We start from the raw sequence: 12,407 nt of genomic DNA on the forward strand, positions 1-12,407 counted from the left end.
TATTTTCATGGAACTAAGCTTAAAAATTTTTGCTGGCATATATTTGATGCAGGCCTAGTTACAAGAACGATAGTTAATCATTGACATAGCTAACTCCTGTTATGACAAACTAGCTTGTGTGTATGTGGGTGGGGGGAGTTGCCAATTTGAACACCAATACCATTGAACTTTTACTTAGCTCTTGGAGGTTAGCATGTCAATAATTATTGCTAAGTATAGGCCTAGTCCAAGTGACTGTTATAAGAGAGGTTCCACAATATTCAGCTTTATTCTCAAACTCATGTATAATAATAGCAATACATCTATTTAATGTATTTACAAAATGTAACACAAATAACATGCGTACAAAACCATTCATAGCTAAAACTTTGTTATATTGTACTCCGAATAAATACACAGCTATATAAAATAAGCATTTATTTTACATTTGCGTTTTGTATAAATCCAGCGCTCTTCTTTTTAAAGGAAACTTTGCAGCTAACACACTGTCTTTTACTGAGCTGGTTGTCTTTTCACTTTCATCAGTTACTACTGGCTTGGGCTGGGTAACATCAGCAGCTGACTTACTCTCAGATAGGTTACTACTAAGTGATTCTACTGTTTTGGGTTTAGGTAGGTTGGGTCTTTTCATACTGTGGGGCACAGATTTCATTGGTGAGGATGTTTTCAAAACATTGCTGGCACCAGCTGTCTTAGCGCTTCCCAGTTTCTTTCCATTAACAATTGTTTTTAAACGTTGGTCTCTGTTGGGTAATTGTTTTCTGTTTGATGACTGTGAAAATTTTTGTCGTGATTGTGTAAGCGTTGAACAAAAATCAAATTCACGTATTTTTGGAGTGGATGATTTTTCTGTCAATGACTTTTTCACATCCGATGAGTTTCCATAAAAATTCAAATGTTTACTATCATCCAATAGTTTCTTAGCAGGCATTGGTGACAATGTTTTTGTTTGACTGCTGGCTGTATCTTTGGTAGATGATCTTATACTATTACTATTATTACCTGTTGAAGTACTATTTGAAAGTGGTCCATTATGTTTATCTGTTGTGGATATTTGTTCTTCTTCGTCATCAGAATTAAAACGATCCAATTTGGCTTTCTTAGGTACAATAAAAAGTGCCTCATTCTCTGAAGAAGACTCAGTGTCTGACTCACTACCAGAAAAACGCCAGTTCCGCTTCTTTGCTTTCTTCTGGTCCAAGTTGTTGTTTGTAACTGTTACAGATTTTGACTTTTCAGATTTGACTGTCTCTGATTTTGAAACAGCAGAGTCCTTTTTCCCTGTAGTTTCTGATTCAAGTATTGGTGGTGCCACCATTACAGAATCTGTTGTTACTTCAGGTTTTACTGATGGCATTGTTGGAGACATGTCCTGTTTTGTTGTTGTTTCAAGTTCATTTGTTATTTCTGGTTTTGGTGAAGGTGTTTTTGATGACTCTGGTTTCATTAAAAAGTTACTCAATTCAAATTTCTTTTTCCGTTTCACTCCATTTTTGTGTTTTGATTCTTCACTTCTCTTATTGGTCCTGTCTTTATTGGAGTCTTTTTCGTGTTTACTAGGACTCTTAACTGGTGGAGTCTCTTTGCTATATCGAGCAAACTTCATTTTGACGACATCGTCTCTCCTGCACAAGTTCGGAGACTCAAGTTTCTTATGCGAACTTGTTGAGCTGTTGGTGCTCATGCTTGGTGGTTGGTTGAGGAATGGTGCGTCTTCAAATCCGAACATTGGTGGGCTGGGTGCACAGTCCGAGACACTTGGAGTCCTACTGCTTCTCCCAGAACTCACAGAAACACCTGCAATTGGTTCACTTCTTTTACTGCCTGACTCAGAATCAGACGAACTACTATCCTCTCCACTAGAACCAAAGCTGCCAAATAATTCTCTTGTAGTTAAATGTGGTGGCTTCAATTCAATGTTGTCCTCTGGTAGGTTACCATCATCATTAAAATAATATGGCTTAGGTGACTTCCCACTACTGTCAGATACTGAAAGAGGTGGGCTAAACAATGGACTAGCTGTGATACCTTCAGCTAAGCTCTCCTTTCTCTGCGCCAACAGATCAAACGCACTTTCTTCTTCACTCTTTATATCACCTCGATTGAGACACAAACTTGATTTGCGTTCCGCCTTAGTTAGAAGCCTCTTCACTTCAGCAACTGGAGTAACTCTCTTCTCGGCCTTGCTCTGGCTAATGGGCTCACTCTTAACAACATCAGTATGAATACTGCCATTTTGGATGGCTTCCTCAGAATGGTGACCATTACACTTCATCTGGTTGTAGTACTGTGGCAGGCGTAGATGCCAAGCTATGCTAGTGCAGGCACTGATGGTACGAAACTGGTGCACCACATTTCGTGGAATAAAGTAGATGTCGTTACTGCACAGAGTTACTCTGGCGTATCTGATGCCTTCTCTTCTTAGCTGGTTCAACTTGGCTTCTTCTACCCACTGGACACACTAAAAAAATAACCAGAGATCATAATGTTATATCTTCTACCTAGGCATTTATTTTATTTGGACTCAGTGTTTAAGGAAGCCTGGTGGCTACTTACACCAGGTATGTACTGTTTAGAGTTCACCAGATGTGGGGTGGTAATGGGTTAAGTTGAGGTGAAAGTGCTTATATATAATCAACTTATAGTTCTGCAGCTTCAATTACAATGAAACACCAGGTGAAACAGTATATATGTACCTGACACTTGAATAATGTATGTACACATTATGGGATGAGACAGCTTGGGGAATACCCAATCAAAAGGGAAAGTCCCCATAGCCAAGAGTGATGTCATAAATTCCCACCACATGATTGCAGGTCATGTGTCATGCATCAACAAAAACTCACAATCTCACAAGAAAAGTTCAATCCATTCAACCCTGACACCTCAGTATCATTAAAGTATTCTAATGCATGAGTTATATCAATAAATCACTGTTCCCAGTGCCCTTGTTTTAGCCACAGAGCATGTTGTGTGGTTTTCATATCCAAGAAACAAAGCCTACATTATTCATACTTAATGTGAATGTGGCAAATATAACAATACCAACTTCAAATGTCATGTTTGGTTGTGTAATAACATGCTATGACACATGAAGACCAACTACCTCTGACAAGATTGTATTATGGTGACAGCTTCTTGTAGTGCATAAACGAATGTACTGAAATTCAAAGATTTATTTAGATGGAAAACAAATCTTGGTAGTTGACACCCAATATCTACATCACACATAGGGATATAACTTGTACAGTTTTGGTCTTTACATTCATGTGCACAAGACAAGTATGCAGAAATCTCACAATAGGTAGATACGATAAATTAAACTGTGGTTGAAACTTTCACATTATTCTAGGTTTTCATTCAAACATTTGAATCCTCAATTCTAGCATTCATTTATGCACTAGCTCATTCATGTTGTTAATTGGTTCCCGTGAGAAGGCTAAACACATGGAGTTAAGTATCTTATATACATACCTGAGATGCAGGTGGCTCGTGAAGGTCTATTTGCAGACGATAGACGACCTCATCATAATCCTCTGCATGGAAACAGACCACGTCTTTAGTCTCTCTGTTCATATCATGACTACAATGAAAACAACAAAACAGCATCATAGTGGAACTAGATCTGACTAACAAATACAGTGATACGTGAAGCTTCACTACCTTGTTAGGCCAGGTGTCAAACATAAAGCAAGGCTTATTCATCTCATAACAAGATCCTGACACTATTTTACACTACTAATGAGGTGAATAAAAAAGCATCTATCTGGGACCTGGTCACTATAATGAGGTGGTCTTATTAATGAGGTCATGAAGTACACCTTAGCTATGTTTGGGACCTACTTGACATGTTCACTATAATAAGGTGGTCTTATTAATGAGGTCATGAAGTATACCCTAGCTATGTTTGGGACCTACTTGACATGTTCACTATAATAAGGTGGTCTTATTAATGAGGTCATGAAGTATACCCTAGCTATGTTTGGGACCTACTTGACATGTTCACTACAATGAGGTGGTCTTATTAATGAGGTAATGAAGTATACCTTAGCTGTATTTGGAAATGTTCACTATACTGAGATGGCCTTAGTAATGAGGTCATGGGTATGTTTGGGACCTACTTGACAAGGTCATTATAATGAGGTAGCCTTATTAATGAGGTCATGAATTATACCTTAGATATGTGCTGAGTAATTATAGTGAAGTGGTTCATTGAATACACTGGAATAACAATTTACTGTTAACCCTAAGTGTAATCAACACTTCATTTAACAATATCAGTTACTGTATGGCTTCTACTACAGAAGCCAAACATTATAATTGTCTAAACATGCTGCCCAAAGCCATGCAAGTGCCACCACACGTCATGTAATTTGATGTCATACAAATAACGAACTTCATTTTCCTGGTTATCAGCCACTGTTATTTCAGAGATAAATATCTTTGAACTTTTGTCGTTTCCAACCAAGTTGAGGTCCTTCGTATGGAGGAGACAGCATACACAAGTGTGTTTGTACTATAGTCTACGCATCGTCCACTGAAATGAACATGTGTTGATACTACACAGTGTATCTAAATAAGTACGTTTGCACACAATTTAAATTCACGCTAAGTAAAGTTGCCATACATAAACTGGCCTGGGACACCTTTACAATCAGAATGCTGTCCATACTATGGGAATTCCAGTTTAGTATTGTTGGGGATAGTTCTAAATTTGTTGTAGTACCCGTAATGTTAATCTGCTAAATGTGGACACTCTTGGCAATCAGGATACCTTCCATAAGTGTTCACATTAACTAGTTCCAGTGCAGGATATTCCAATAAGCTGGTAGAGGATGTATGGTTGAAGACTTCCACAAAGCAATAACAGATCACATTGTGGATACAGTGGTATCATTTTATCCAGACAACCTTGGGATCATGCTTATTAGTCAGGTGTCCTGATATCAGGGGTCTAAATGTGTGAATGTTAATACAAATATCACTGAAGCAGACCAATTGAGAATGTATTGTGGTTTTCAATGTACACACACACTTTTGTAATGTAAACATTTATCATCACATTGCCATTCCAGGAAAACACACTTCCTGTGCTGACCATACAACACAAAAGAACTCTAACTTGAACTTTAAAAGTACAAGCGAAGCCTTAAAATGGATCATCCCATTTGTATTAGTGTACACACCCCTGAAATCAGGACACCTCACTAATAAAGACATCTCGATAATCAGGACAGTTGTCCATTTGTATTAGCAAGAGTTAACTCTTGGTATTAATGTACACATTTAGACCTTTGAATCAAGACACCTCTCTAAAAGGTCACTTTAGCACAGTCCCAAAGGTGTCCACATTGACTAAAAAGGTGTTTTATGTATTTGCATGGCACCCAAATTCATTGAATCGTGAACTTCCCCTTGTTAATTTCAAGGCTTCAAGCTAAAGCTAACAATGAATCCACTACTATTAGCATAATAATTGAAGTTACAGTGAAACCTGTCTATTCTAGTAGAGGTCCTTCGCTGATAACTTTACTTCATTACATATGGTAAACAATGCTATAGCAATAATCATCAGTTGGGGGTGTCTACCATTCCGTAGGCATTGGAGGAGAGAAAATGTAACCTATTCAGAAATCCCAGTGACTCTATTACAATACTCTGAATGCATCTATTTCGTTTAAGCCACTGTACTTACTCCATATATAATTGATATTTCATCTGATGAGTAAGCAGGTCTCAAACAAGACGATACATATTTATCACACATTCTTGTTATCTTTCAAAGCTTAATCACAGAGATAATGCGACTAATAGCACATATTCGATAACATTTTTACCCCGTAACCTCCATTGCTACAAGGACTTTTTCTGCACTCATTTTCAGTTTCATTTCATTACAATGGTGATTACAACTAAAGGACAAAAGAACTCCATGCCTGCCATTTTGTTTGTGTTTACCTCTATACCTCGTTAGTAAATTAGCCATGGTAATACACAAAAGTTATAGCCATTTAAGTTTGGAAAAGACATGACGTTTTACACAATTCTGTTTACCCCTTTCCTTTCACTGCAACGCAAACAATCATCATTTGAATAGTCATATATCAAGTAACATGCTCCATCCCACTTTAAATGTGTGGAAAGTACAGTACTGTGTTTATAAAACCAGATCTTTAACAGCTACGGCAACATAAGTGGCACCAATTCAGAAGTCAGAATGAAATATAAACTAAAGGATTGCAACACAATAGGGAAAGTATGATGAAATTAGGCAACAACTAGCACCTGTTATGATGTACTAGTTCAAATAGGGAGATTTTAAACCTTCTGGCCAATGATGTTAATGGCCAATCAGGACCTATTCTAATAGTAAAACAAGAAATTCTATACAAGCTGTATGGACTGTAACTAGGGGATATATTTCAGACATTGCTAGGGTTGTATCAAATGGTATATCATTATAATCCCACTTCTCCTAGTTTGGATACGGATCAACAGACTGGATATCTGATAGCAAACAATAATGCATTAGTTACATTTTGTGGAAATTTATCAAGTCATTTACACTTTCCTATATCAGAAGATTGAGGTTGGTCACACATCATCATTCATCTCGGGAATACCTCAGATTGATGCTGTAGTATATATCCTTGCCATGTGTGTCCTAAGAGCCACCACCTTTTCAGCACAACATGTTGCTTTCCAGCATCAGTGCAAGTGAAAAATACAGCGCTCGGGTATCTTGAGATTAATAAAAATTTGGCTTCACCTTGTGCTATATTAGTCTCTAGAAACGCATCCCTCCTAGAAACGCATCTCTCATGCTGTGCATTCCTTACACGTGCAGCAGTAATTATAGTGCAATGCTTGGTAACATAATGGAGTAGCATGCTTAAAAAGTCACACATTTGTGCAGATGTTGCAATCTAACACACCAATTCCTTACTACACATTCTTGTAGATTCCTGCTCTAGTGATAAAATCTGATATGTATTAAAAGTGAAATATTGGATGTATTGATACTATATTCCTGGTGTGCATATGACACACAGGTTAAGTATCGTTGTTGTATGCTGTGAATGAGATAAAGCAAGTCTCTCTACATTTCCATATTTCATATTACTATCACACAAGTCTCAATAATCGCAGTACAAAACCAGAGGTGCACTGGGACTCAATGGTATTTCACACAAACTTCAAGGCAATGTACGTACTTTGTTTCGTAAGAGGCCCTGGATTCTTGGTGAAACAATGAAAAATCACTGTTTCATGCACTAGCAAGGGTTCAAACTTCAAAACAAAGTGCATTTTCTTGAAGTGAAGCTTACATAAAGTGCTATCTAAATAAAAGATTTACTGAGCCTAGTGAACTTCAATGTTTAATGTTTTCTGCTATAAGGAGATTGTCATTTCAAAAAGGCTATATGGATTTCAGAAACTTCGTAAAGAGGTTGAATGTACAACATCCTTTATACAGAGGGTCCTTTAAGAGAGGTTCACTGTATTAGGCTGCATTATGGCACGTTGCTATAGTTACTTTTAAAACATCATGATATCATACAGTACCCAATGATATCATGCAGTACAAAGGCAGTACCCATTACATCAAAACCTCAGACACATTTTACTAGCTGGGTAGTTGGATTAGAGTATATAGTTAATGTATTTATTGGTAAAAGAGCCTGGGCATTTATTTCTATGGGCCCGCATTTTAAAAACAAGCACAGATTTTCAGGCTCAGAAATTTATTTCTTAGGTGGTGGTAATGATTAAAGCAGTGGTGAGAGTGATTTATCTTCACTTGCAACAAGAAAGACAACGTTTATTCAGTATAGAGTCTAGTCAACTCCAACAGTCATTTATAGCTTAGTTTTGGCACCCTGTTTTTTAAATGAACTCAGGAATGGATCTATACCTTTGTATGAAGTTCCTGGCGTATAACAGAACCAGACTTTAATATGCATTATTAGTACATGCACCATACTCACTCTACACAGCATCACATAGACAGACAGACAGACACACACACACACACAACACATGTGCACAAACACACACACACACAACACACACACACAACACACACACACAAACCTGTCTCCAAACTCAACAGCCTTCAATAGAGCTACAGCAGCAGTTGTACAACGATCTAATCCCTGGCCAACATGATCAGCATGGCATTTGGTACGGTCTTCGATCAGCGTCTCTCTCCTCTCATTTTGGCGCTGGGCATATAACAAGTTCTTCAGTTCCGATGATCCACTACATTGACAATCAATAAAATAACATTATGCATACTGTTGTATGTATGCACGTGGTGTGTGTGTGTGTGGTATGTGTATATGTGTGTGTGCTCGAGTGCACTGTGAGTGCATGCATGTACATGTACTGCAGATCGTCTGTTTTCTTGTAGATCACAGGTATCCCAGTGTTTCACATCATTTAACAACAGCTACAAGCTTATTGTTTTAGTGTAGCATACCATGTGTATGTATAACATACACAAATGTTACAGAACACACACCATAGCCAGGTCAGGTACCAAACAAAGACATAGAATTTTTTTTCTCTAAACTGACATCCATTTCTCTAATAAAGAGTACACTTACAGTAGAAAAAACATGGTGTAAGTTACTGCTAAAACATGTATGTGCGTATATCTAAAACATGTACGTCATATCATTGTCAATCTAACACTGAACACTATCATTTAGATGTGGGATCAAAATACCAACAGGTTGAATACTACTATGAAGATGCAACAAGGTATGACTGAATGACAAACATGTACACTATTACGGCCAACAAGCAAGTACATGTAGGCAGAACTATACGTTTCCTGCTGGCACCAGAACTAATAGCCAAAGCTTCATATTCTAAAGGACATAGGAATTTGCATAAAAAGAATGACAATTCTAATATAGGATTCTTTACAATACAAAAGGCTCTACATCTACAGCATAATTAGACATTGCCTGTAAACCCTTCATAATAAGGATGACACAAATTGTGCTAAGGTGGAAGTATCATACATTAATTACCTCTTCTTTTTCCTTCCTCCACTTATTAATCCCAACTCTGCAGAGGGAACCACTTGCTCTCCCGGTCTCACCCATAGAATGGGACCGTCGTCACTCTGCTGACGATCTCTCAGCTGCAACACAGACATTGAACCCCAAGGCAGTGTTGCGGACAGAAATGGTGACCGCTCAATCATATTCAAAATCTCAGGAAAGTACCCTCCTACTTCTTCTTGAACTGTGCCCACTAAACTGATAGGGTTCATACCACCACAACGAAATGTTCCATTGCAGTAGCTTGACACAACTTTTGAATGGTACTCATCCATCGACATTGATTCAATACCCAACTTTCCGAGTTGTCCCATCTTAACCAAAGTGTCAGGATGATGTATAGCCAGGTAACTAACCATCTCAGGTAAGCACCTTGCATTATCGTGTACTATACCGAGTACATTTTGAGCCCTTCCGTCCACACTTTCTCGGAAAACTTCTTCAAAGAATTTCTCACACAGTTGACACATTCTGTCCTTATCTAAGTGCTCTATTTCATCTTGAAACATGTGTACTACAGATGCCCCACCATTTGGGTGCACCTCGACATGGATAAACCTGTCCAAATCATCATTGTCATAATCACAGTCACCCTGCAACAACATTCGATGGTAGTTGGATGAGAATTGTCTCTTGAAGGTAGGTGGTGGCGGTGTTGAAGTAGAACCCGCCCTATCCAGGTTAATTGATACTGGTAGAATAAACTTTTCACTCATAGGAGAGTCCATGATGTGTACCGTGGCTGTCTTGCAAGGGAGCGCTTATACATCTACAAAAATAATAGTAAAAGAAATAACACCAGCTTTTAAACTTCTTAACACCATTGTAGAACATGTTAAAACAGTTAGAAGCGATGCAGTTTCTTGTACACGCGTAAGCGAATTCAATATACGAACTTTGTACAAAACCATCCTGTAAAACGAATTCTTTTACTTATCAAAATATTTTACGAAGTTAACAATACAAAGCGCTAACATATTAAACATCTTATAATCACCTTCATAAAATCCTCTTGTCCTCTCGGCAACACATACTCGTTTTCACTCAAAATTTTTGTAACGCCATAGTATGAGTCACGCGATTACATTGTCTCTCGTGCACATTCACCCACGCACTTATTTGAAGACGCAAACATGTACAGGCGCAAACTTAAACACCGCGAAGGTAATTAATTACAGGCGCGATCTGGCAAGCCCCAGCTGCAAGATGTGGCAAACAGACCTTGTGTTCTACCTTGTAATGTTCGTCATATTAGTGATCAGCGCTGTTTTAGTAGTCCTGACACATGCCGGGTACTTCCACACAGTCAGGGTGCGGATGGCTACTCCACATGTGCAACCTCGCCACTTCGCTTACGTCGTGAAGACCGGACCGTACAAAAGTTGTGCAGAAGCCTTCAGCAGTTTAGCAATGTTAGCTCCAAAAAAGATACTGTTTGGAATATATTACGATGACCCTGATACGGTATGTATATATGTGATTCTCGATGTAATACACGTACACATGGTCTGGTTGAAAATGAATGCAGCAAGTGGAATATAGAGCCCTTGACTTCACCCTGTTTAAATTTTTAGCACTACAGAAGTTCAGTGCCATTCTCTGTTTTACAAGTGCTCAGGCTGGGTCCTTGTTGGGATAGCATTCACGTTTTTACTTAGTCACATGTAAACACTGCCTGACACAGATAGCTGAAGACAAGCTAAGATACTTGGTTGGAGTTTGCTTACCTGATCCAAAAGAAGTGAGCAACAGTGATGATGACTTGACAGAAAGATTAAAGAGCAATGGGTAAAGAGGATACTACGTTGTGTGCTGTTTTAATATTCATGTTAGGTACCAGTTCCACACGTTTCCAGCATGTGAGAAAGCCGTGATGACAGACTATCCAAAAAGAAACTTCTTATCTTTTATGCTGGCTGTAACTTACGTGTACCCAGCATTGAAGAAGTTTACAGCAGTACGTTGCATGTGCATTTAAGTACAGAAACATTTTTGAGACCAGTAAGAGACATTTCACACATGTGGTATGCAAATAAGCTCCTCCTTTGGTTGGGACCATTAGTATCACCTAGCAACCACTAATTTTGATGTTTGTACAGTGAAATCTCATTAATATGGTCACCTTTGGACCCAAAGTAATCTCACTACCATCTAATATACTAGTCATTCATTGGAAATTACAAACAATAGTTTATCACTGTACACCATATGAAAATTAGTGGAGAGATGAACATTATTATGTCATGATATATATTGCAGGCATACAAGTTGACAGCAGGTCCCTGCATTGAATACTATGAGCCAGACATGATACAGTTCATTTTACCACTTGATCATCATGAAGAGTTCTATGTGCCTGGCATTGATCCTCGATACAGTTAAGACATGAAGGAAGGGACACATTGAATGAAATGAACTGGACACATGGTTGAAAACTTAGCTGTAGTTCAGGTTTTGTTGTTTTTTTTTGTTGTCCTTTTTCTTTACATGACTCCAGCAAATGTAGTGATTATTGTTTTTGTTGTAGACAACTACTCTAATAGAACATACATGTTGAGTCATAGTGCAGTTGGGAATTCATTCCAGCCATTTGCAGCATTTTGCTGACCTACACGTTGTTCAGACAATTCTACTCCAATGGAAATCCCTGTAGGAGTTAGCCACATTCTGAGTCGTGTCTATAGCATGGGGATATGAGTTTTTAGCTTTAGTAGGCATTCCAGTGTCCGAGATTTTTTAATACAAAAATTCTCCGTATATTCCCCAATAGAACCCTGGCACAAAATAACAACTCGTGTTTTACTTGGGATTACTCCGTCGTCTGAGCTCCAGTGACGATGAAAATTGCTGTGGGGTTTGTCCACACGTTGATTATAATAGTCTTAGTTTTATCATGCGTGTTACATATAAGTAAGTTTTGTGTTGTTTTGTAATCTATTCAAGCCTTGTAATGTATGTAGAATACTTAAAAACTTTTTAAAATGTACTGTTGGGTGGAAGGTAGTCACTGGCGCTTACTTTAAAGTGCGTAGTTACTGCGCTCGGGTTAGCAATTTTCAGCTCCAGAGTAATTTTCTGATAGCTGTGTCATCAGCTCAAAAGTATAACCACTTCAAAGTCGGCATAACAATGCCATAATTGAAACCACAACTCCACCTTAGACATTGTTGCATCATTGTGACACCTCCACTTTAGTTGTTTACCTTTATAAGTTGTTAATTTGACTTACTTGAGATAGCCTATGGGTATGACCATTGTAACATATTTGCTCACCACAAAGCATATACAAAGATAGATCGCTGTGATCTGAAGTTACTCTCATAACATGTACAA

At 38.2% G+C, this 12,407-nt stretch overlaps 2 protein-coding genes across 2 annotated transcripts; one reads left to right on the plus strand and one right to left on the minus strand.

Moving 5' to 3' along the window:
* Positions 1 to 237: 237 nt before the first annotated feature.
* Positions 238 to 10,186, minus strand: LOC136252323 (serine-rich adhesin for platelets-like). The gene is made up of 5 exons (XM_066044734.1): positions 10,072 to 10,186; positions 9,042 to 9,843; positions 8,095 to 8,262; positions 3,475 to 3,583; positions 238 to 2,461 (listed from the first exon to the last, which is right to left on the minus strand). Exons 2-5 carry the CDS (start codon positions 9,800 to 9,802, stop codon positions 422 to 424), a joined length of 3,078 nt encoding a protein of 1,025 aa, XP_065900806.1. The 5' UTR covers positions 9,803 to 9,843; positions 10,072 to 10,186; the 3' UTR covers positions 238 to 421.
* A 27-nt stretch (positions 10,187 to 10,213) lies between these two features.
* LOC136252324 (testis-expressed protein 264-like) lies at positions 10,214 to 11,631 on the plus strand. The gene is made up of 4 exons (XM_066044735.1): positions 10,214 to 10,538; positions 10,759 to 10,862; positions 10,908 to 11,031; positions 11,334 to 11,631. The coding sequence occupies exons 1-4, from the start codon at positions 10,281 to 10,283 to the stop codon at positions 11,454 to 11,456; spliced, it is 609 nt and encodes a 202-aa protein (XP_065900807.1). The 5' UTR covers positions 10,214 to 10,280; the 3' UTR covers positions 11,457 to 11,631.
* Positions 11,632 to 12,407: the final 776 nt, after the last annotated feature.

This window comes from Dysidea avara, chromosome 4 (assembly GCF_963678975.1).
Source record: "Dysidea avara chromosome 4, odDysAvar1.4, whole genome shotgun sequence".
Taxonomy (NCBI): domain Eukaryota; kingdom Metazoa; phylum Porifera; class Demospongiae; order Dictyoceratida; family Dysideidae; genus Dysidea; species Dysidea avara.

What these genes read in the sequence shown, in the direction of transcription:
- LOC136252323 (XM_066044734.1), bottom strand. Translation starts at nt 9,802, where the DNA reads ATGGACTCTCCTATGAGTGAAAAGTTTATTCTACCAGTATCAATTAAC. An exon ending in GGAGGAAGGAAAAAGAAGAG is followed by an intron (nt 8,263 to 9,041) that starts GTAATTAATGTA and finishes TTGTCAATGTAG; the next exon opens with TGGATCATCGGAACTGAAGA. An exon ending in GCTGTTGAGTTTGGAGACAG is followed by an intron (nt 3,584 to 8,094) that starts GTTTGTGTGTGT and finishes TTTTCATTGTAG; the next exon opens with TCATGATATGAACAGAGAGA.
- LOC136252324 (XM_066044735.1), top strand. Translation starts at nt 10,281, where the DNA reads ATGTGGCAAACAGACCTTGTGTTCTACCTTGTAATGTTCGTCATATTA. An exon ending in GAAAGATTAAAGAGCAATGG is followed by an intron (nt 10,863 to 10,907) that starts GTAAAGAGGATA and finishes TATTCATGTTAG; the next exon opens with GTACCAGTTCCACACGTTTC. An exon ending in CATTGAAGAAGTTTACAGCA is followed by an intron (nt 11,032 to 11,333) that starts GTACGTTGCATG and finishes TATATATTGCAG; the next exon opens with GCATACAAGTTGACAGCAGG.